This window comes from Platalea leucorodia (genome assembly GCF_965183815.1).
Source record: "Platalea leucorodia genome assembly, chromosome: Z".
NCBI lineage: Eukaryota > Metazoa > Chordata > Aves > Pelecaniformes > Threskiornithidae > Platalea > Platalea leucorodia.
Window position 1 is genome coordinate 32878033 of NC_138858.1, and position 26503 is coordinate 32904535.

At 40.2% G+C, this 26503-nt stretch overlaps 1 protein-coding gene across 1 annotated transcript in view; it reads right to left on the reverse strand.

The window, feature by feature from the left end:
• Window positions 1-22216: 22216 nt before the first annotated feature.
• PTPRD (protein tyrosine phosphatase receptor type D) overlaps window positions 22217-26503 on the reverse strand; it is a gene marked incomplete at both ends in the record, with an annotated part of 284855 nt that continues 280568 nt past the window's right edge. The window contains 2 exons of the mRNA XM_082335622.1: window positions 22217-22285; window positions 24700-24835. Coding sequence (XP_082191748.1) covers window positions 22217-22285; window positions 24700-24835 — 205 coding nt within the window. The remainder of the gene's footprint in view (window positions 22286-24699; window positions 24836-26503) is intronic.

The window sequence follows — 26503 nt, forward strand, 5'->3', positions numbered from 1 at the left end:
GCTACGTGGAACAGTGGGTCACACTGATCACACAACAGGCTCGAATAGGAAACCCCAGTCATCCAGGAATCTTGGCAGTGATCATGGACTGGCCAGAAGGCAAAGATTTCAGAATATCACCAGAGGAGGAGGTGATGCGTGCTGAAGGGACCCTACTGTATAATAAACTGCCAGAAAATGAGAAGCAATATACCCTCTTTACTGGTGGGTCCTGCCATCTTGTGGGAATGCATCAGAGGGGGAAGACTGCTGTATGGAGTCCTAAGCAAGTCACAGAAACTGCTGAAGGAGAAGGTGAATTGAGTCAGTTTGCAGAGGTGAAAGCCATCCAGCTGGCCTTTGATATTGCTGAACGAGAAAAGTGGCCAGTCCTTTATCTCTATACTGACTCATGGATGGTGGCAAATGCTCTGTGGGGGTGTTTACAGCAATGGAAGCAGAGCAACTGGCAGAGCAGAGGCAAACCCATCTGGGCTGCCGCACTGTGGCAAGATATTGCTGCCCAGATAGAGAACCTGGTTATAAAAGTATGTCACGTAGATGCTCACATACCCGAGTCAGGCCGCTGAAGAACATCAAAACAACCAGCAGGTGGATCAGGCTGCTAAGATTGAAGTGGCTCAGGTGGATCTGGACTGACAACATAACGGTGAATTAGTTTTAGCTCAGTGGACCCATAACACCTCAGGCCATCAAGGAAGAGATGCAACATATAGATGGGCTCATGATCAAGGGGTGGACTTGACCATGGACACTATTGCACAGGTTATCCATGAATGTGCAACATGTGATGCAATCAAATAGGCCAAGTGGTTAAAGCCTCTCTGGTATGAAGGACAATGGCTGAAATGTAAATATGGGGAGACCTGGCAGATTGATTATATCACGCTTCCACAAACCCGCCAAGGCGAGCGCCATGTGCTTACAATGGTGGAAGCAACCACCAGATGGCTGGAAACATATCCCATGCCCCATCCCATGCAACCTCCTGGAACACCATCCTGGGCCTTTAGAAGCAAGTCCTATGGTGACATGGCACTCCAGAAAGAACTGAGCCAGACAGTGGGACTAATTTCTGAAACAACCTCATAGACACCTGGGCCAAAGAGCATGGCATTGAGTGGGTGTATCACATCCCTTACCATGAACCCGTCTCTGGAAAAATTGAACAATACAATGGACTGTGAAAGACTACACTGAGAGTAATGGGTGGCAGGAAATTCAAACATGGGGATACATATTTAGCAAAGGCCACCTTGTTAGTCAACACTAGGGGATCTGTCATTTGAGCTGGCCCTGCTCAGTCAAAACTTTTACATACTGCAGAAGGGCATAAAGTCCTTGCAGTGCACATGAAAAATACACTGGGGAAGACAGCCTGGGTTATTGCTGCCTCGGGCAAAGGCAAACCTATTTGTGGGATTGCTTTTGCTCAAGGACCTGGGTGCACTTGGTGGATAATGTGGAAGGATAGGGAAATCCAATGTGTACCTCAAGGGGATTTGATTTTGAGTGAGAATAGCCAATGCCTAGAATTCTATGATGTTAATTGCTATATAATAATGTATGTCATCACTAATAAGGTCGCTATATGCCATGTCAATGCTATTACAGCAAGAATCACACAGATTAATGAAGAATGAATTTTGATGAAACCAAGAAAAGTGCAGTGATGATAAAACCAGACAAGTGCAGTGATGATGGAACCAAAACTGGCTTCAGCATGCAACAATCCAACACCGCACACCATCTCTCCTGCCCTGAAGGACTGTTATGACAGATTGTTAAGTCCCGATCTGATTGTCAGGCTCGGGGAAGGTTTGTAATGATCCCAAGGGCGAAATTAAGACACAAACGAGGTCATATGCCGCCAATCAGACGTTTTATTGGGTAAATATAAAAGAGTAAAGCGATAGGAAAGGCAGGAAATATTAGGAGGAAATTAAGCAAGCATCCAGAGAGAGAGAAGCAAAGAATAGTCACCACCATGGATCCAGCGGCATCCCGTTGGTCCTGTCTTCAGTTTTTTGGTGGTGGATGGCCACACTCAGGTTTTGTTGTGCCGTCTTTTATCTGGTGTTGGAGAGGGAGTTTGCCCTCTCGTTTCCGTTTGGTAACACATGCACATCTACTGGTGGGGCAAGCGGCCTGACCAGGTACCAGTTGGTGTCCTATTCTTGGTGGTGCCCGATAAGCCAAGGAATGGCCTGCTGCTTCAGCAAGTTTGCACAGGCTTCCTTGCCAGATGGTGGTACTTGATAAGCCAAAGAGTGGTCTGCCCTCGGGTCTTGTCAGACAAAAGAGTGGTCTACTGTCCGGTCTTATCAGACAAACACACAAGCAAGCTTTGAGACAATTGTTCTTAACACTGCAGTCTCTTACACAGATGGAGCCCAAAGTCATGGACTAAATGAACTCAACAGACATTTTAGAGAGATGGCCCATAGACTAAGGGAATGATATCTGTGTGTATATATCAAAATACAGGAAAGGTGGTGGCGATTAATTGGAATGTATTGGGAAGTGTGAGACCTGGGCATGACATATATGGTATGGAATAAGGGGTGGATACTGTCTTAGTTTTGTCTGAGATAGAGTTAATTTTCTTCCTAGGAGATGGTATAGTGCTGTGTTCCGGATTTCGCATGAGAATAATGTTGATAACACACTGATGTTTTAGTTGTTGCTACGTAGTGCTTACACTAGTCAAGGACTTTACAGCTTCTCATGCTCTACCAACTGAGAAGGCTGGAGATGCACAAGAAGCTGGGAGGGGGCACAGCCAGGACAGCTGACCCAGACTGGCCAAAGGGCTATTCCATACCGTATGACATCATGCTCAGTATATAAACTAGGGGAAAGCTGGCCAGGGAGCCACTGCTCGGGAATTGGCTTGGCATTGGTTGGCGAGTGGTGAGCAATCGCACTGTGCATTACTTATTTTGTATATTCTTTTATCACTGGTATTATTTTCCCTTTCTTTTCTGTCCTATTAAATTGTCTTTGTCTCAACCTGTGAGTTTTACCTTTTTTTTTTGATTCTCTCCCTGCGCTCACCCAGGAGGAGTGAGTGAATGGCTATGTGGTGATTAGCTGCCTGCTGGACTAAACCACAACAGCAGGTAACCTCCTGTCATCATCAGTGAATGCAATAGTAACAGCACCTTTGTCTGTCATATGTGACAGAAGCAGATACACTTAACCTATTTCTACCTGTGTCATTTATCAATCATAGTCCCTACGACATGACTTGCCTTTCATCTTGGTGAAATACCCTAGCCTACCCTCTTGGACTGGGAGTAAACAGATTCCATTCATTTAGGCAATCACACTACACACAGGATACTATTGGTATTTGAACTGACCATCAGGTAAAGGTTGTCAGAAGATGATCATATACTCTCTCTCCTAGTTAGATCATATTTTCTAGAAATAAGAAAAAGACAAACCAGGTATTTCCTGCCCAGCGTCTTGCTGTGGAATCTCTCTCCTATCGAGTCACTGCTGACTGTTGCGCTGGAAAGACAAAATTTCACCTAATTCAATGAAGTCACATCTAGACAGATGGCCTTTCCTTGTTCAGCCATTTAACTATGTCCTTGGTCATATTTATCCAAAACTAGTACCAGCCCAATGCTTCACATATTTATTTCAATCTATGTAGCTAACATTTTACTGATGATTTTCTGAATCTCCAGCTTAAGCTAAAAACCTAGTTTAAGAAGTCTGGAAGGACCTGGTATAAAAAGGCTGGTGCCTTCAAAAGTTTTGAAATGAGTGCTTGAAGATAGCTATGCAAAAAATTAATGAGATGAGAAGTCCCCTGAAAAGCTGAAAAGTATCAGTCTGCATTTACAGACCATATTACAGATTTTCAGAAAAGGAAGTAAAGATCAGGTGTGCTAGGAACTACTCTTCCACATTTCATTGCTGCATTTTCATTATCTTCAAGCACAGACATGCAAGACAAGCATGTCTGGCCTAATATGGTTTTGGAAGAGTGAAAAGTCCCAATGGAGCAACAGTTCAGTGCAGATACTGTTGCTAGCTTCTCAAATTCTTGGATTATGCTACTTCTAGTTGTTACACATGTGTGGATCAGAGATCAGAGCTTACCCATTGTGAAAAGCCATTTTACACCCATATGAAAGAGCTTATTTCACAAATGAACAAGCCAAAGGTTTAGCTTATTTGAATATCTGAATGAGATCCAAAACAGATTTAATTGAATATTCATTTCACGCAGATTTAGCCAACTGAGTTGCTTAAATGAATTGATCCCATGAGTAACAGTATATATATATGGATACTTAATGAATGAATTGACAGTAGCCTTCAGCAGTGTCCTGCATAAAGTGGCAACAGGGTGACAAAAGACTAATTTGTACCCTAACATACAACAGTTGTACAATACAGTACCTGAGTTGTGGAAGTAACGCATGAAACTTACCTTTTACAAGCTGTCAAGAGGTTGTCGTCTTTGTCTACTGAGGCACCAAGATGCTGCCATTTGCATATGGATCATGCCTTAGCCATATAGATCCACTTTCTTCCACACACACTTTAAGTTTCTCAGTGGGATTTAATAACAGCTTCTCATTCACTTACTGTCACCACACTTCTGAGCTTCTGTCTTCCTACAGATATTTGCACCCTTCACCATGGAGCAGTGCAGCAGTGTCCCAGCCCAAGAGGTACTACTTTTTGCAAGGGACCGCATGAATATGCATTCCTGGCATTTTCTGCTTTCATCAGTCTTGAGCACCTTCTTCTATTTCTTTAGGTTAACTAAACCTCTCAGATGATTGTAACCCAATGGGTCTAAATAAAGACCTTAATCTTCTTCTGCCTTATGGGAGAAAGGAAGGGGATGTACTTCATGGTAGTACTGTTCTTCACACTATGTGATTCTTGCCTTTTTGTGCTTGCTACAAAATCTACCGGGCAGAAGATATGGTGTACTTTCAAAAAAGTGGCAAAACCTTCCCCCAAACATTCCTCATTTATCTGTGTGGTGGGTTGGCCTTGGCCAGCTGCCAGACAGTGACCTAGCTGCTCTCTCACTCCTCCTCCTCCTCCAACAGGGCAGGGGGAGAAAATAAGGTGAAAAAGCCATGGGTCAAGGTAAATACAGGGAGGTCACTCTCCAGTCACCATCATGGGCAAAACAGATTCAACCTGGGGAAAATTAATTTAATTTATTGCCAATTAAAATAGCTTTTCACAGTGAGAAACAAAGGCAAATTAAACCAACACCTTCTCCTACCTTTTCTTCCCCAGGCTGAACTTCACTCCCTCACTCCCAGCTCCTCTACCTCCCCTCCTTCCCTGGGCAGCACAAGGAGATGGGGAATGGGGGTTTGGGGTCAGTCTATAATTGCTCTTCTCTGCAGCTCCTTCTTCCTCACACATTTCCCCTTCTCCAGCATGGGTTCTCCACAGGCTGCAGTTCCTTCCAGAAATATCCACCTGCTCCAGTGTGGGGTCCTCCACGGGCTGCAGGGTAGATATCTGCTCCAGCGTGGTCCTCTCTATGTGCTGCAGTGGAATTTCTGCTTTGGCACCTGGAGCACCTCTTCCTTCCCCTCCTTCTTCACTGACCTTTGTGTTTGCAGGGTTTCTCCTCATGCTTTTCCCCCCTGGTTCCTCACTCTACCATCTGGCATTTTGCCCTTTCTTAAATACATTTTCACAGAGGTGCCACTTGTCTGTGCCATGTGGCTGATGGCCTCAGGTGTGTCCTTTTGTGGGTCCATTTTGGAGCTGACCGGAACCAGCTGGAATGGGCTGTGTCTGACATGGGCATTAGTGGCATCAGTTTTAGCTACAACATCTACTTTATGCTTTCTCCTTGGCCTCTTCAAATAGAGGCCACCCCTGCAGCCCCTGCTGCCAACACCAGGACACAGACACCCAACGCAGCCTGATTGACTTCCTGTCTGTTTTATGTTGCCCTACGTGCAGCAGATGTAGCAGCAGTCTCTTGTTTTGAGAGAATATTGATATACTCCTCCAGGAGACTGTGTATTTCTAACACCAAACACAGGGACATGCTTATGAGCACTCAGAAATGTTAACTGTAAAAATAGAGAGATTTTTGACAGAATTGTTTGAAGAACCAGTAGCTGAATGTGAAAATGAAGTGAGATGGATAAATAAATAGGACATGAACCGTGGAAAGATGTAGGTAAAGCGGTCAGAGGATACACACACTCTGTGGCTCTAGAAAGAACCAGCAGAGTAAGCAAGAGCTTTTGTTGGCTGATAGATGTTCAGAGCTGCAAGCGACTCCTGTGTCTCTTGTTTTGTTTCTCCTGTTAGGTTTTGTGCATTTACTGTAAATGTAAAACTTGAACTTTAAAAATAGCTGGCTGTATTTTCAGTTTCCCTTTTAAACTCATTTCTTTTTATCTCCTTGACAATGACATTTCTCTTTTGTAAATTCATGATGACTACTCCCATCCTCTTTCTTGTCCTTCATGTGTTTGGAAATGTTTTTCAGGACTACTTGCCCCTTCACTTTCTCAGGGATTTGTGTGGGGTTGACCAGTCTGTAGTTCCCCAGATCCTTCATGTTGTCCTACTTGACAATGGGAGTGATATTTGCTTTCTCCCAGTCCTCAGGAACCTCCTCCATCTCCACAATCTGTCAAAGACAACCAAAAGTAGCCATGACATTGGCCAGCTTCCTCAGCACTCCTGAGTGCATCCTGTCAGGTCCCTGGGTGTGTGTAATTTCAGTTTCGTTAAATGTTCCCTAACCTGATCACCATCCACTGATGGTAAATATTCATTGCTTTGGATTTTTCATGCAAATATAGCAAATATATTTCTAATCAAAACACTTCTTGCAGTTTTCTATTGGCCAGTTCAGGAGATGTCTACTGAGCTGTTTGGGTTTTGTGGATTCCAATCTTAGGCATATAAGCCTCACTCTTTGGACTCAAGTCTACAGAGAGGACTTGAGCATCATAGGTTTTCATAGGCATGTTGGCACTTTTACATCCCACTTGCATGACTGTGCTCTGCTGGATTCCCACAGTGTGGGGAACACAAAGGCCAAGCCTATGGTACACTCCACTGGTGAAAGAAATAGAAATCTTTGGATCACCTGCCTCGCTCATGAAGTGGATACATTTCCATAGATCAGTACAGTTTAAGGAAAGGACACTCAGAAAGAAATGAATCATGATGATCCATATTTTTCCATTAAGAAAAATTAGAATTTAGGGTGGCTTTTTTTTGCTAGCTACCTGTTTTTTACACCTTCCCTGTTGCAGCCTGCTGTGTCCAAGCTGGAGGTTACCACTCAGCAGATGGAACTGCCTTTCAGCTTAACTTGAGAACTCTAAGCTCCTGGTGACAAGAGACTGCACATAGTCTATACTAGGGGAATGACTTTCTAATATAGGTATCTCATGCAACATCCCTTATCTCTCACTAGAAACAGCCTGCTTGTATGTTCTTTTATTCCTTCCCTTGAAACCACAGGACAGCTAGACAGTTATTTCTCTCCTTTGAAAAAAAGAAATACAGACAAAGGCTGAAAAGAAGCATCACCAACGTATACATTTGGTGCACTAAATTAAGACCATGCTAGGAATGCTATGCCTACAAAATCTGGAAAACTCCAAATCCACATTGCTCTGGGAACTTGTTTGTCAGAAGCATTCAACAGTGAAAGAAAACAGTGCAGATGTTTTAATTAAGCAGTGTAAGACTTCAGCTTTCATTAGTCTTGATTTTAGCCTCTGGACATGGCTTCAACTCAGGGGAATACTAAAACCTATGGGTCTTCAACCAAGTCAAAACCCACACCTCTAAGGAAATTGCTTTCAATTTTCCCTCTCATCTGAACAGGAACAAAGCCAGACAATGGCCAAAGAGCCACTGAACAAACTGCACCTAAAATATCAGTTTTCCTTGAAACCAAATAGCTTATGAGAACACAAATAGAAACATGAAAGGGAATGAGAGGGCTGAAGCATGCCCCACTTTCTCACATTCATGGATGAGACAGGAGATACTTGTTTCAGTCATAAAAATCTCTCTCCAGTTGGAAAATCATTTTAATGAGGAATTGTGGCAAGTAAAATTGAAAATTCTGGGCAGATGATGAGTTGCAAATTAGGAAAATAATTTCAGTCATATTTATAAAAAATACTGAATCATTTGTGCAAGAAATGTGTATGGAAATGCTAATACTGGATTAATTCTCAGAGGTAAGAGCAAGACCACTATATAATATGCTTTACGTTACCTGGCTCCACTAACTTCACTTTACAATTGAACCATTAAGGAAAATGTAAATGTCTTCTGAGAAAGAAAATTTGGTCAAGGGCTTGACAAGATAAAAGATTTTGCTTCATACACATAATGTCTCTCAGAAACAAGGAGAAAGCATAAAGTAAAGGTTGTAGCTAAAAATGATGCCACTAAAATGTCCTGTTTAAACAGATGAGGTATCCAAAGAGGAAAACACAAATGACTCACACTTTCTGAAAAGCTAAAAAACCGAGACCTCCTACTACAAATGTTATGAACCATTGTATTATGTTCACGTACAAACACTAATTATATATTTGTGGACATATACAGGTATGTATACATGAATGATGCTAGTCAAAGGTTATTTCTTGAGAAATGTGTGTTAAATAAAAAATTCTTCAGTTTTTGACACTGAAAAGCTAACAATTAATTTGAGTGAGATAAGAAACCTGTCCTTAGAGAATTCAGTTAACGTTCAAGTCTGAAATGCTAATTTTATGTCCCATATATAAATGGTCACAGTTGGAAGGGACCTCTGTAGGTCATTTGGTCCAACACCCTCCTCATGCAGAGTCACCTACAGCAGGTTACCCAGGACTGTATCCAGATGGCTTCTGAATATCTCCAAGGATGGTGACTCCAGCAACCTCCCTGGGCAACCTGTACCAGGGTTCAGTCACCCTCACAGTGAAAAGTGTTTCCTGATGTTCAGAAGGAACCTCCCACCTTTCAGTTTGTGCCCATTGCCCCTAGTTCTGTCACTGCGCACCACTGAAAAGAGCCTGGCTCCGTTGTCTTTGCAGCCCTCCCTTCAGGTATGTATATACAGTAGTAAGATCCCCCTGAGCCTTCCTTTCTCCAAGCTGAACAGTCCCAGCTCTCTCAGCCTTTCCTGATAGGAGAGATACTCCAGTCCTTCATCATCTTAGTGGCCCCTTGCTGGGCTTTCTCCAGTATGTCCATGTCTCTGTTGTACTGAGGAGGCCAGAACTGGATAGAGTACTCCAGGTGTGCCCTCACTGGTGCTGAGGAGAGGGCAAGGATGACCTCCCTCAACTTGCTGGCAATACTTGGTCTAATGCAGACCAGGGTACCGTTAGCCTTCCTTATGGCTCATGTTCAACTTGTTGTCCACCAGGACACCCAAGACCTTCTCTGCAAAGCTGCTTTCCAACTGAATGGCTGGGATTGTTCCTCCTCAAGTGCAGGACTTTGCGGTTCCCCTTGTTGAACTTAATGAGGTTCTTGTTGGCCCACTTCTCTAGTTTGTTGAGGTTCTTCTGATTGGCAGCAGAACTCTCTGGCTACTCCTCCCAGTTTTGTGTCATCCACAAGCTTGCTGAGGGTACACTCTACCCCATCAACTAGATCATTAACAAAGATATTAAATAGGGTTGGACCCAGTACTGACTGGGCTATATCCTTAGTTACAGGCCCCCAACTGGATTTCAGCAGTCCTACTGGAATCAAACTAAGTGATAATTTTAACAGGATGCAGCTCTTAATCACTTCAAGCCTAAATATCACTTGGGAATAGCAAAGCCCAATCTCTTGGATGCCTTGACACTTGGTGTAATCCTTAGCTGTGAGTCTAGTAATTATGACTGCCCTAAAATACCTGAGTTTAAAGCTAAACCATGTCTACACAGATGGGTGCAAACCCAACCGAGTCGCTTTGCTACTACCTTGGATGGACAGAAGCTCTTGTACAGGAACTGCGTAAGCTCTGAGAGTAAAATGAAGATCTTACCACCAATCTGTGGTCCCAACTCCCGTGAGTCTGCTAGGCTTTTCCCAAATTCATTTGACAACATGAAGTAGAAGATTCTCCTCTCTTTTTACCCTTATGTAGAAAAGCCCTTATGTAGAAAAGCCTTTATGTTGCTGCTAAGAAATGTCCTGCTAATTAGCACTGGCCTGACTTGGGCAAAGAGAAAAGTGGAAAAAGAAGTGAGCACTGTCCCAGAGTGCTCAGGAACCTGCCAGTTTGCCACTGGGGAATCTGTGCTGCTTGCCAAAATGTGTACTCTGTCTCCCAGTGGAAGATGTAGCTGGATTTGCTAAATTTACTCTGAACATAAGTACAGTATTGGACAGAGCTGGAAAGTAGAGCAAGGGAATAGCTACTTTGAGGATTATTCTGCAGGAGTCCTGGTTTGAGTTAGAGCTGCACTTTTGCTGCATTGGATGTCAAGATACATCATCATGTAAAATAGTCCTAGTGGCTCACTTTAACACAATTAGCTGACAATTGACTATAGTCTTGGAGAAACTCAAATATTGACTTAAAATACTGAGTAGGCAAATCAGTATGTGCATAGATAGGCCAATATTGCACAGTTTGCAGGCACAACATATGAATAATATTTCAGTATATCACAGGACTGTTAGAGAAAGAGCCGCTATGGACTGTGAGGTACAAAGCTATAATACAGAAGAGGCTGAGAAGCCTGCCATAAGTCTATAAATAGTGAAGCCTTGTGTTTATGAGATCCTCCAGCTCTGCCATGGAGAACAGATACATCACATGGTTCTGTTAGGTCAGTTTTTTGATTCAGAAGTAGCCTCTTAAAACCTTCCTGACTCAAGGGAACCTTTAAGTGATTCAGCAGCCACTGTATACCACACACAGGATCAGAAAGCACTCAGCTTCTCCTTCATGGGAAATGCTATGACATCCATGCTTCTTTTTACATCTTTGGCCCTTTTGAATTTAAAAGAAGTTGCATGCCTCTTGGAAGAAGTTATCTATTTTGTTGTTATGTTCATGCAGGTCAAAGGACAAAGCTTTCATCAACTTTTTGAAACCACTTCATGCTAAGTATTGCCATAAAGCCATCAAGTTATCTGGTTCAAAGCTTCCTTCTCACCTTGCTTTTCTCCCGCATACTGAAAGCCACTAATTAACTAGTGCCAAGCTGAAAAAAGTCACTATCTTTCCCCATCCCCCTGCCCCCCGCAGTCTGTTTAGTGTGGTCATGCTAAGGCTGCCTCTTGTTATTTATCTTTCTTATCTCCTCCCTTTGATAAAATAAATCGGCTCGAGAATAGTTTTAATATCCTATTACATTGGTGGAAAGAGGAAGGGAGGAACTTTTGTTTGCAAAGCTTGTGCCTGCATTAAATTTCACTTCCCTTCCATTTTGTAAGGATTTGTCTGAACTTGTTGATCCTGAATTTATATTGTTTGATTCTTTAGCATCCCAGGAAATAATAATTTTGTGCTATTTTACAGTGATCAATTTAGACGTGTGCTTGTAGGCACGTAAAATTCTTGCCCAAAGGAAACTTCTGTCAAAATAGCCAAAACACATTGATATTAATCTCCCTCTTACAGCTATTAAAAGGGAGGCAAGGTCAAAATATAAACCCAACTAGAATGATATCAGCAACTACCTAGAGTGGATGCCATCAACAGAGGTAATTTCATACATCTCTCTCTCTTCCTTTGGAAAAAAAAACAAATAAAATTCCAAGTATGTAATTAAGCTATATGATGCTTCTATGAGCAAATTTACTTATAAGCAGAAGTTTCCACATAACATGACAGAACTTATAACATTTCATTTGATAAAACACTTCCAAAAACCTGAAACGCAAAAGCAGATCTAACTTTTGTTTCTGTAATATCTGGTGTAGAAGAATAGACCACGTATATATGTAAGAACACAACTCTCAGCATGTAATTAGCCTTTTAGCCCTTTCAGAATTTACTCCTAGCAATTAGGAAATTAACGCAGTCATACAAAATATTTTTCACTTGTTTAAAAGGGGATTCAGTGCACCCTGAGTAAGTTTGCAGATGACACCAAGTTGGGTGGAAGTGTCGATCTGCTGGAGGATAGGAAGGCCCTACAGAGGGACCTGGACAGGCTGGATCGTTGGGCTGGGGCCAATTGTATGAGGTTCAAAAAAGCCAAGTGCCGGGTCCTGCACTTGGGTCACAACAACCCCATGCAACGCTACAGGCTTGGGGAGGAGTGGCTGGAGAGCTGCCTGGTGGAAAAGGACCTGGGGGTGCTGGTTGACAGCCATGTGAACATGAGCCAGCAGTGTGCCCAGGTGGCCAAGAGGGCCAATGGCATCCTGGCTTGTATCAGGAATAGTGTGGCCAGCAGGACCGGGGAGGTGATAGTGCCCCTGTACTCGGCACTGGTGAGGCCACACCTCAAGTACTGTGTTCAGTTTTGGGTCCCTCACTACAAGAAAGGCATTGAGATGCTGGAGCGTGTCCAAAGAAGGGCAACGAAGTTGGTGAAGGGTCTGGAGCACAAGTCTTATGAGGAGGGGCTGAGGGAGCTGGGGTTGTTTAGTCTGGAGAAGAGGAGGCGGAGGGGAAACCTTATCGCTCTCTACAACTACCTGCAAGGAGGTTGTAGCGAGGTGGGTGTTGGTCTCTTCTCCCAAGTAACAAGCGATGGGACAAGAGGAAACGGCCTGAAGCTGCACCAGGGGAAGTTTAGGTTGGAGATTAGGAAAAACTTCTTCACTGAAAGGGTAGTCAGGCACTGGAAGAGGCTGCCCAGGGAAGTGGTTGAGTCTCCATCCCTGGAGGTATTTAAGGAACGGGTAGACATGGTGCTTGAGGACATGGTTTAGTGGTGGACTTGGCAGTGATAGGTTAGTGGTTGGACCCGATGATCTTAAGGGTCTTTTCCAACCTTAATGATTCTATGAAAAATGTCAATTTTGTAATCAGGCATAGCAGTATGTCTAACTGGGTCCTCTGAAGACATTGCCAAGAAATATTAATGCAACTTCTAAGGAATAAATTTACGGTATTTCTAATTCCAGTCAATCTCCATGATTTCAGTTTGGGTACTCTTAATTTTGAGAGAGAAAAATTCCTGTCTGCACACAGAGTACCTATGCTCATTCTCCATTACTTCTAAAGAGTACATGTAGTAAGTGATTCAGAGATAACAAAGCTACACACATTTTTTTTCATATATCCTTTAAAAAATTACCAAACATCAGATATTTATCAAATATCTTTTGTTGAGTATATTACTTATTTGATAGTACTTAGCTAAAATCCTGTGAATAAGGAGCTAAAAAAAGAAAAAATCTTAAATGTGTTTGTACACACATTTGACCTAAGGAGTAGCATGCAGGAAGTATGGTAGCACTTGCACTTGCACTTCTTCCTAGAGATCTTTCACTTTGGATTAATTCTTCCATTAGCCAGACAGACTGGTGCTGGTGGCACCTTCATGTGTGTAGCGTGTGTAAGAGCAAGGTTTTAACTGAAGCTCCAATGGCCTCATCTGTGAGTTTTCTTTGCAGATTTGTGCTTTTTCTACAGAATTTGTAGAAATTGACATTTAGTCAATGAATGTTGATAGTTTTTATATATTTGTTGCACTGTTTATCCTTCACACCTTATTATCTACAGTTTCTAGACAATAACATTCTGTTTTCCATTTTGTAACTTGTGGGCTTGAACATTGTATTCTTCCTCCTGCTCCTTCACAGAAGGCTCAGAAAAAGCTTCTCTGCAGCTGGCTCCCCAAGAGCATCAGTTACAATATCTGGTCAATGTCAGCCTTGGAAGTAACAACTGACAATAACAATCAGTAACCAAATGTTGTGGGTTAACCCCTGCCAGCAGCTAAGCTCCACACATCCATTTGCTCATCCCAACCCCCCAGTGGGATGGGGAGAGGATCAGATCAGTAAAAGTGAGAAAAATCAGTTGAGATAAAGACAATTTAATGGTAAATTGGAAGCTGCATGCACAAGCAAAGTGAAATAAGGAACTCATTCACTGCTTCCCATCAGCAGGCAGATGGTTAGACCTTTCCAGGAAAGCAGGGCCTCATCACATGTAATGGTTACCTGGAAAGACAAATGCCGTAACTCTGAACATCCCCCCTTCCTCCTGCTTTCCCCCAGCCTTTATTGCTGAGCATGATGTCATATGGTATGGGATTTCCCTTTGGCCAGTTGTTCCAGCTGTGTCCCCTCCCAACTTCTTGTGTGCCCCCAGGCTACTCGCTGGTGGATCAGAGTGAGAAACAGAAATGGCCTGGACACCGTGCTAGCAGTGCTCAGCCATAACTAAAACATTGGTGTGTTATCAACACTGTTTGAGTTACAACTCTAAACCATAGCACCATAAGAGCTGCTATAAAGAAATAAACTCCATCCCAGCCAAAACCAGTACCATAAAAATAAACACTCCTTATTGGTACTGATTTTCAATAAAAACAAATATTGCCTTTTACAAAACAAACAAACAAACAAACAAACAACTAACCCCAAATACAACCAACCAAACTCAAAACACCCCAGAATATCACTTGGAATATTATGTTATTTCCCATACCTATATTAGAGTTAAATAGGAGTCCACATTTTTCGTCTTTATCCAAGAAAGCTTTACTTCACCATGCTGAAAGGCTGCTCTGCGGCCTACTCAGAGCTGTAAGTAAGAGCTATTCTGCAGCCACATTCTACACTGGTTAAGAATGACTTTATAGCCAAATATATTGCTCCCTCTAGGCTGAATACGTAGTTTTGGGTCTTACTCTGTCATTCCAGTTTTCTGCATGGTGCTATAAATTGGGTACCAATTCTCTAAAACTGTCAGGGACTAAGCTCTAGAGGAAACAGTCAAAGAACAAGCATAAGCATTTCATCAAATGGAATAGCAAACTTTTACAGAGGAAATGGAATATAAGGAGTTCCAACAGAAGGTGTAAATATGTGAAATGTTTTCAAAATATTCTTTGGAAATGTGGACTATTGAGAGGATGTTGTATTAACTTGATAAACATTTTATGTGTATGGAACAGAAGTACACGATTATGTTGTTGTCAGTGAAAGATGGCTGTTTTGCTAGATCTGTGTTCAATGGATTGCTGGGTACTCAACATTAGTCACTACTTTTTGCAGGTTTTGGTGTGCTTACTTTGAATTACCATGGTGTCTGAACAAGATGCCTTGTAGTGGTAGTGCTAGCTGATTGGTTTGGCTTCAGAGTCAGTAATGACACTGATTTGCTTCATGAACTCAGAAATGCCACCTACAGCCTCTAGATGACATTTCTTATGCTGTATGGATGAGAACTTGCTGTGTGTTTGTAAAGTGCCTACCACAGTAGAACACCGGGCTCATTCAAGTCCTTTAGATCCTACTGGATCTTTGAAGACCAGAAGTATAGTAATCCTCATGTATTTTCAAATAATTTCTTCCAATGAAGAAAATCTTACATTCTGTTCTCTTGTTTTTATGTATGAGAGAAGGAAAGGCATTTCCAGGCAGTTTTGACTTCAAAGATTTACATTCTAGATCCAATAAGGCTGCTGAATTTATAATGAACTGCTTTTATTGGCAAAGAAAGGTTGTTTGCTTGTTCCTGCTACAATAATAAAGACTTCTGCTGACAGAAGCAAGCTGAATGCATTTTCGGTTCAAAAACATCCTATTTATAGTCTAAATGCAAAATGATCTCCATTCACTACAATGTCTCATTTGCAGGTTATCATTCTGCTTTCCTCTGAAAGCTAGTCGGCAGATGTTTCCTCCTACCTCGACTCACTGCACTAGTCATAGAAAAATATTCTGCATCCTACTATGGTACCCTTCATAAGCAGAATCGGAAGACAGAACCAGTTTGTTTAAAACACACAGGACAGTGTAAAGAGAAAATACTCTCTCTTGAATATCAGTACAACTGCATTATTCAGATCCTGCAGTTTTTGAATTAAATAACTTTCCAAATAGTTGCAGTCAGTAGCACAGCATTAATATTCCCTCCTTAAAAATAAAACAAAATAAAATAGAATACAATAAAAAATAGAATAAAAAATAACCAAACCAAACCAAAATAAAATAAAATAAAAATTTGCCACAGGTCTTAAAATAAAAATTTGCTACAGGTACATAGTCTCATACCCCATCAGTGTTTCATTTCCCCATGCACAGTGACAGAATGAAACAGCTACCACTATTTCACACTTCTGAAACTGCTTTAAAAATATTCTTTGACAGTGCAAGTAATATTGACTTGGTACCTTCCATGGACATTTTTGCCAATTTGATCCAGTGCTACTGTTGAAGTTTGATTGTCTGAAGATGTTAAATTTCAAGGTTTCAAAATGCAAGGCTATTTCATAGAATTCAGCAACTCCATGGACAAGATACGTATTTTTTTCATGTTAAGTTTTATGGAAGAGGAAGTCATTTATCACTGGTAGGCTGGCCTACACATCAGCAAACCTGCTGGTTATTTTCCTCAAAATTCCAAAAAGTCCAGGAAAAGTAATTAAAGATCATTCTGCTTATAAAGCTGGTTAAGAAGGGGGAAAAAAAAGGTCATGTTCACATCTGAAGCAAAAAAGGCTCAGCAATTTCTATGAACATTTTTCTGTCCCTTTCTTGACCAGTGATGGCTATAAAGTTTAGGTTTCATTGAGTACTGATCTGTTCGGTACTGACCTGTTCTTGACACCCTGGTTAGTCAACAATTTCTTTCTATATATTCCTTATCAGTACTTCTTCAATAATTTGTTTATAACTTTACCAGTAGCTCACTTTTGTCCTAAGCTCACACAGACTGATAGAAATAGGCAGTGGGAAAAGAAATATAAACCACTGATGGAAATCCTCTCTTGCTCTAGAATCAGGATCGACTGTCTCATTTCGAGAGATACCAGAGTGAAAGGACTCCAAAGATTCTGGGAATCTGGGAACTGGGTCCAAGTGTTTGCATAATATTGTAAAGATGCAAATATTATTGTGTTTGAAAGTCTGTAGCTATTGTTTTGCTCTGAGATGGGTTAATTTCACATCTCAACAGCATTTCTTAATTTTAGTGATCTCAAAGTACATGCCATAAAAATATTTTTTCTGTGTGAAGGAAGCATGAATTAGAACTAGTCTTGTTAAAACCCATTAACTTAAAATGTATTAACCCATACATAGCCAAATCTTTTTGTCAATACTCATTTTCACACTTTATTTCGGCCCATGCTAGACACACAGAACAGGAAAATCCAAAGAGTCAATGCTGACATTAAAGGGCACCATCTAAAGCCACTCAGATAGTTAAAGAAACCCTTACATAATGCAGCTTTAAATCACCTTGCACAGACTATGCAAAAAAGGTTCAAGCCAAAGGCAGCCTGCAAAGCAGTAATTGTAAAATCCACAGAAGTCAGTGGAAAAACATTAATAAGACTCTGTAAGAATACCAAGCCTTCACATTTACACTATTATCACCATCTTAACATGGAGACTAGGCTAAGAACAATACAAGTTCTTAGAAATCAGTCTGTTAATGTCTTTGTATATCTTTCCAGCACAGAGAATTCTTTATTAACACGTACTTAATAATAATTGCTAATAGACTGTGTTCCCTTACTAACAAAGCAATCTTGGAGACAGAACCTGCCTTATTTCAAAGCAAGCAAACAGAGCAAGACTCTTACGTTTTCCTTGACTGGATTGCCATGCCGTGCCCCTTGCAGCTTGCCTCAGTACACTTGGTACGTTCATCCAAAACTTTTTCAACGTATTTGAAAAAACTTGCACTGTATTTGGATAGCAGGTTCACAGACCCATGTTTGCACTCACTGCACATGCAGTGCAGAGCAGAAATGAATCAAAAATCTGTCATGACTGCTTGCCACAATTTCAGTAACTGAATTCTGACCAGTGACTTGGGATTTACTCCAGAACCTGCCAAGTCCGCAGGAGTCAAAAATTCACAATTTGCCCCAAATATTTGGATATTTTGCCCTTTTTGTGTTGCACATATGAATGGACAGAAGTCTGTTTTCTCAGTGTAATGATATGTTTCTAAAGCACAAAGGGAACTCATGAGGCATGTAAAGTGTGATAATTTCAATTAAATTCATGAAGCTATGGGAATTTATGCCAGAGTTTGCCTATGCTGGCTCAAAATTTGCTGCCGAAGATGATATATATTTACTAACCTAAGAATACATTTTCCACTGTCCACCTGCTAGTTAAGAAGATTAATGACTGCTTTGTAGTTCCAATTATATTCCTTTATCACCAAGAGGGACCAAACAAGTTTTGATTTCAACAGTACTGCTTAAGAAAGAAGACCAGGGCTGCATAACACTGACATTTTATTAGAATTCATTTGTAACAAATGGAACTTGTGTCAGCAAAGAACTGATTTTCATACAGACTTTCTTTCGCCACCAATGTAACGAAGTAAGAAAATAAAAAGCACGCCTTTCATTCTGTAAAACATTTACGCGTACTACTAATTAGAGGTAATTGTATCTTTTTTAACAAGCCATTTTACAAGGTAACTTTAAATTTTTCAGTCTATGCATCCAAAACAAGAGCAAAGAACACAATTTTTTATTATCTTTGTAAAGACACTCCAAGCTTGAATGGCAAAGCCACATAACGGATGGTTATGATGAGACCTGCAGCCTTCTGATATCTGTGGAGTATCAGGGCACCAAGGGAAAAAAAAAAAAAAAAAGAAAAAAAATAAGAAAAAAGAAAAAAATAGGAGAGAATTAAAGGAAAAAAAGCAGTTGCATCTTTTTAGTCATTGCAAACATTTTTTTTTTCCTTTTTACATGTTCTGTGTCATTTAAATACACACAAGTGGATTCTATATGCAGTTTCTTACAGATGGGTTCAAGTTATAATATTATTGGGTGTAGAATCAATAGGGCAGTGCATAGTACAAAGGTATATACAGAAAGTGCAAATCTCCCTAGAGGGCCACTCCTTCCCCCAGCCATCCTCTCCACTATCTAACCACTCAAATAATTTTTAAAAAAAGAGCTAAATTAAATTCCTGTATAAATCATTTTTATATATCTTGTGTTTTTTTTTCCCTATTGCAACTAATTACAGAATTAGACATAACTACACATATAAACGTAAATAATAGCACCGTACCGGTTATGCTGATGAAACCAATTTTAAGCTTGGAAATGTATGACGTATGTGGACAAAGATGCTCACAATTTAAATTAACTGTAGGATGACTATATATAAGAATACAGAAAGTGGAATGCACATCAATGATGCTAACAGTTATCTTAAGGAACATAAAAACTACAAGGAATATTTAGTTGTAAAACAGTTTTCCTCACAAATTGGCTCTGCCTTTTTTTTTGTTTATTCCTTCAATTTCTTTGGAGCTTGCAAGACAGTCTGCTAGGGAGAACACTCTGATCCTTTTACAGATCCAGTGTGCAAGAATCTTCCCTAGTCTATATTTCCAAAATAATGATTTTTTATTATCGTGTTTTTCTGATCCTCTACATTTGAGTTGAAGAACATGACCACACCACATAACCTGGCACTTCAATAATTATTTTATAATACAAATCAAGAAAGAGGAAGAAAAAGAAACGCAGTGCACATTCTTCTCTGGTTCAGATGTAAGTTGTAGAATCTCATTCTGAGGTAGCCTTCTATAATACTTCTATTCCATATATATATATTTATAATTTTGTTTCGATTTTTTTTTTGTGTTTTTCTTTTTTCTTTACAAAAGTGCTCAAATACAATGCTTGCTAGAGTTTGGTCTTTCATATTTTTCTTTCTGCTAGTAGTGGGAAAAGCTGAAGAAAGAAGAAAACAAGTTGAGGTCATACTGATGAGCCATACCAATGCTCCTGTTTGAAACCCCAAAGAATTCCTGTGATACTCATGTACTGACAATGGCAGAAGGCATGATGGAAACCAGGGTCAATGTAAATGGCATCCCATTAAGAGTCTCAAAAAGTACTTTGTGCTGTTTACAGAGTTTTCTTTGTTCCCTGGAAGAAAATCTAGTGACATTCTCAAATAGATCCTGTGGGCTCAGTCTTGCTAGCCTTACATGAACCCTCCCACTGAAAGCAATGCTTGAGCTTTAGCAATCTGTTGACACAAGTGAATGAGCAGAACTTGGCTCAAAATAATAAAAAAAAAAGATGCATGAGCACTGCTAATGTCAACTACTGCTACTGTAATGCTACATCTCTGCAATGATAACATTATAACCAGTGGCACAGTGGGTTTGAAAAGCCAACAAGAAATAGATTTTTAATTTGTGGGCTGGTCTGTTATTGGAAATATGGAAAGATAAAGGGCCTTGACTACCTACATGTTTTGGGTTATCATTTATTACCATCCATACTTGATTAGAAACTGGAAACGCATATCTTTCAAAATTGTCTGATACATGTGTTAAAATGTTTGAAAAGAATAACAGAAATATGAACAAACTGAACTAAATACAAATGAAGGCTAACTTAAAGAAATGCTGTTCAAAATAGGCATCAAATATAAGGCACTCTAAATGTAAAATTAAAATAAAACCCAGCATCCCCAAACAATGCTGTATGCCACAAAACATTTGATTTCACAGAGCAATGTGTGCTTGGCTTTGCCCTGTTACATACGATAAATGTAAATTATATAGCATACACTATAGACAGTATACTATTGAATACAATTTTAAAACATCTTAATACCTAGTATATTACAACATTCTCCCCTCCTAAAGGGATATGCACTGACCTTTCCCACATGCACACCTCCTACATTTAATAATATGATTTCTTATTGCACTATAGTGTTACAAATATTGAACTTCACCGGAAGCCTAAATCACATACTCTGTGTGCATGTGTGTGCATGTGTGTGTGTGCTCAAGTGGCAATGTGGATAGAAATATTATTTGGGATAGAGATGACTCTCAAATATCAATGATGTGCATTCCTTGCTTCCCTTTGAAACAAAGGTTTATGGATCTTGCAAATGCAGAGATGATCAAATAGTAGTTTAATATAATTGTAGTATGCTGAAAAACTTTCTCAATGCTTTGATAAATCCAGGTATGGAAGAATTGATATGTTTACGTGCATGTGTGTGAATATCTACCTATCTGCATCTCTGTAACTATACAGAGAGTTAGACATGGGTAGACAGTAATACATACATATACTTACATATATAGAAAGAGAGAGGGTGCGGGTGTGCATGTGCATATGTGTGCCTGTGTGTGTGTGTGTTAGCAGCATCTTTATACTTTGCGCCTCCCTGTTGATTCCAAAAGAAACCAAAAAGTCCCGTTTTGATTTAACTGATTACAATGAATATTTTCTTGAAGAAAAATAAACCAAACAAAACTGTAAAAGTAATATCTAACAAGACTGTGCTACTGTAGATAAATATAGGACTGCACAAAAATGTGCAAATTTTCAAATTATTTAACATTTCTACAGCACGATATTACAGATAACAGTTCTACAGCTTAAAAAAATCTACGTTTTTTAAACAAAAAGATTAACAGTTATGCAACCTTTTCTTTAATTCACTTAATTGAATGATAAACTCTTGTTAAAAAAAGGAAAAAGTTTACACAGTTAAAAATGAAGCACAGGTCAGCAGTATCTTTACAATACTAAAAAACTAAATCAAGGACTTCCTTTTTAAACATTCCCACATTTTCCCTAAAGTGTTATGATGAGCAGTACGATGGGAAGGGGCGATGTCGAAGTAAAGAGTCCGCTTTGTTTGAGAAGCCAGGACCCAACGTTTTAACAAACATCTTGCACTGAACTGCAGTTCTCTCAAAATTCCTCTTTGCAAAAGCATGCAATCCTGAACAAGATGATCATTCTTGCTGATTAATTTCCTCTTCCCTTTAACTTCAACCAATGTCGAACCCTTGAGGTATCTGTAAATGAGATCCTTCAGACGCCTCAGTGGTCAGGATTCTTTTATTATGGTTAGGTTATTAAACTGTGAATTCTTGGTCCACATGGAATAGGGTTTTTTTGTTGTTTTTGTTTTATATATCCCCATTATTTTTGTTTGTTTGTTTTTTATTTTATATATCCCCAATAATCGCTCCTTAGCTAAGAGTTAAGAAGTCCTTCTAAAGCACATCGTATGGCTCAGAAGAGGCTCTCTGGATCTTAAAGGGCCTGCAATAAAAATCCACGATGGGTTTTTATGTTGCATAGTGATCAAAGCTGCCCAGATATTCCAGTGCGGCTCGATAGCAGAACTGGTATTGATCCTGGAAAAAGAAAGATAAAAAAAAAAGCATCAAAAAGCCAGCTTGTTGGTTGGTTTCTATTTTCTTTCAACTAAGAGTGAATGCTTTGTGGCTACAAACAAATATACCACGGAGGCATCTGCAGTTCAGCAATATTCTCTTGCTGACATCAACAGAAAACCAGTTTGAGTTCCAACAGATGAAGATAGATACTCATTTAATGCAATAACATTTTCCACAGAATGCAGCTTTCTTTTGTGCAGAGACTATATACCCACCTACTGAATGTTTGTTATTCTGGATTAATATAACATCAGCATAAAGCTTTCTTCTTATGGGAGCATGCTAAGATGCTTTTCCCGCATGTATTTGAAAATAAGTAGCAAAATATCCCATTAACTCTATAGCAAATACAACATACTAAGTGACAAAATCCATCACAGCCTTAATAAGGAATGCTGTATGGAAAACCACCAGGTTAAAAATCATGTTAAGGAAGCAAAGGGAATCCCAGTCTTTCAGTAATATAGGCTTTGATGAAGATGTGAAGATTATCTTAGCCTGTGGCAAGAAAAGGGCCTAAGAGAGAAATATGCAGCTAAAGCACCTTATTAATATGAAACAGATTGCATTTCAACCTACACCTGGAAGCAGAGAAAAATTTAGTATAGTGAGAGATTTACTTATAACTCTGGTGAATCCAACATTTGGCATTTCATGTTATTCTCATCCCCACACAATAGTCTTTTTGCATGTTTATGTAATATTGCACACATACTAAAATGGCACGAGTGTGTACTCATTTGCAACTGCCACTCAGGGTTTAAATTTTAAAAAAGAAAAAGAAAAAAAAAATTAAAGAAATTGCTTCTCAAAGCTATCCAAAGTATCAAGAAGGTCTGCTTATTTATCTGATAGAGCTATGTGGTAACCCCACACGGGTTGTATTTGTTAAGATCACAATTAAAATTCTTTTGGAGACCAGGAAACTCATCAGATATTTGCTTCAATGTAGTGGCGTGATCACTAATAGTTCTTTTCTGCTTCCTGTTAGAACACTGGGAGAATGCATTAGACATATGCGTAAATTTTAAGTGCATGTATGGTCCACATGGAGTTCAAGTGCTTTGTTGAATATGTATTAGATTTCCTGGAAGTTTATACTACTGAATGAGAGATTTGTTTTCCGCAGAATCCTGAAAAAGTGAGTACACAACACTTCTACTTTCAGCAAGGGGGATGAAGGGTAGCACATAGAAACAAGTCAAATTAGGAGGAGGGAGAATATATTGCATAACTGAACTATGTATTTGTCAGGTAGGCTCCAAGAAGCATAGTTTTTCTGTATATTGTAGTTATTTCTTGGAACCAAAACAACAGAAAGCAGTAATTTTTCAATTTGCTTATCCAGGAGAATGATGATAATGGAAAAGAAATGGAATTAACTCTTCAGTTTGGTCACAGTGATTTACTTGGGTAACCGACAAGATTAAAAATAAGTATCTTTATTCTTCATATAAGTTTTTATGAAGTTGTCTTCTTAAAAATAAGACTACCCAGCTTTTATTGAACAAGTTTGATTTTCTTGTGGAAAATGGCAAACTCTGGGGAACCATTTTAAATTTCACAGACTGTAATTTAAAGGCCAGTGTCAATCAAATTATACTAAATAAATGTATGACCTAACATGTTTCCCTTCTCTTGTCCTTTTGTTTGGTTCTCCTAACTTACTGGCTCTGGCTTAGTTCAAGTGTCCTATTCAGAAATTTAAGTAGAAATTAAGCACAACTGAAAATGTTTAAGTATTCTTTATGAAGTGGCACAGTTCCGAGCATCCAGACCCAAGAAATCAGTCGATACTGTTTATCCCTTTCTTTATTTCTCTATGGCACTTTTGCTAGCACAGAAATTATTTACACCATAGTTTTCCTGAACGCTGAATTTATTATTATGATTTTCAGGCCAAATAGCCACTTGCTTGGTGACACAAAGTCAAGAAAACCATGAAAATAATACAGTGTCAGTCTGAAGCCCTGAATAACACTTTCCTCCTGGAACAAAAAAAAAATAATCAGTGGATCCACCTGCAGAAACAATTTGCCTCCTTCTTTATTACCACACATTTCTGCCAGGAAACAAAGGTTCAAATAAAAATGGGTAATGTTTCTTGGAAAATGGTTTTCCTCAACTACCATAATTTAGGATCCACTACTGAAACAATTTTTTTCTTCCCCAGCCCACAGTATCTACTGCTGTAACAGGAAATAGTCCTTGCAGTACCTTTATGGCAGATTTTACACTGTAGTCATATAGTCACTATATGACTTAAGATATAAATGTAAGCATGTTTTATACAGTTCCTATCTGTGCATTTTTTGGCTGTGGAAATACCCCTTCTTTTCTATCACCATTGTATATGGATACTGTTCGCTCACCTCTGTCTGTACCATGGCTGGCCTCTGCGTCCTTAACATTTTGACAGTCTGGAAGATATCTACAACGCCTTCATATCTCATTCTTTCTAACACAATGCTCAGGGTTATGAATACTCCAGTCCTTCCAACACCCGCACTGTTGCAATAAAATAAAAAAAAAAAAAAAAAAAAAGAAAGGAAAAAAGGAATGTTAATTGACAGTTAACGCTGAAAGAATTGGCTGACAAATTATCTGTGGTTACAACACACCATATGTGTACGGATTTCTATATGGGGAAAGGCTCGCTAAGCAAAATTCTACAGCAAACTACCACATTGCATTTGGAAGAATAATTGTGCTCAAGCAAAATTCACATGCTACAAAGTACTTCCTGGCTCTCCAGTCTTCATTGCAAAGTGACTTAGTTTGTTCATCCAGATATCCCAGAATCAGTGCATGGTGAAGGAAAATGAGAATGTTTGTTGCCAATGACCTATGCTAGAACTGACAAGAGGAAAAGATGCCAAAATGTATTTTACTGCTTGCTTTACTTTAGCTTGTTCATGTACATGCCCTGTTTTGCACACCTTCACTGTGTTAGCTTACCCTCCATGTTGAGATACAGATAGTCAGTGGATTTTCAATTAATATTGAACTTCATAGAATCATAGTTTGGGTTGGAAGGGACCTTTAAAGGTCATCTAGTCCAACCCTCCCTGCAATGAGCAGGGACATCTTCAACTACATCAGGTTGCTCAGAGCCCTGTCCAACCTGACCTTGAACGTTTCCAGGGATGGGGCATTTACCACCTCTCTGGGCAACCTGTTCCAGTGTTTCACCATCCTCATTGTAAAAAATTTCTTCCTTATATCTAGTCTAAATCTATGCTCTTTCAGTGTAAAACTATTACCCGTTGTCCTATCGCAACAGGTCCTGCTAAAAAGTTTGTACCCGTCTTTTGTGTAAGCCCCCTTTAAGTACGGAAAGGCTGCAATAAGGTCCCCCTGGAACCTTCTCTTCTCCAGGCTGAACAACCCCAATTCTCTCAGCCTATCCTCACAGGAGAGGTATTCCATCCCTCTGATCATTTTTGTGGCCCTCCTCTGGCCCTGCCACAACAGGTCCATGTCTTTCCTGTGCTGGACTCTGGAGCTGGACACAGTACTCCAGGTGGGGTCTCACGAGAGTGGAGTAGACGGGCAGAATCACGTCCCTTGACCTGCTGGCCACACTTCTTTTGATGTAGCTTAGCATGTGGTTGGCCTTCTGGGCTGTGAGCGCACGTTCCTAGCTCATGTCCAGCTTTTCATCCACCGCTACCCCCAAGTCCTTCTCCTCAGGGCTGCTCTCAATCCCTCCATCCCCCAGCCTGTATTGATACCGGGCATTGCCCCAACCCAGGTGCAGGACCTTGCACTTGGCCTTGTTAAACCTCATGAGGTTCACATGGGCCTACTTCTCAGGCTTGTCCAGGTCCCTCTGGATGGCATCCCGTCCCTCAGGCGTGTCAACAGCACCACTCAGCATGGTGTCATCTGTGAACTGGCTGAGGGTGCACTTGATCCCACGTCTATGTCACTGATGAAGATATTAAGCAGCACTGGTCCCAATATGGACCCCTGAGGGACACTATTTGTCACAGATCTCCATCTGGACATTGAACCGTTGACCACTACCCTCTGGATGTGATCATCCATCTAATTCCTCATCCACCAAACAGCCAACCCACCAAATCCATATCTCTCCAATTTAGAGAGAAGGATGTTGTGGGGGACTGTGTCAAAGGCCTTACAGAAGTCCAGATAGACGACAACCGTAGCTCT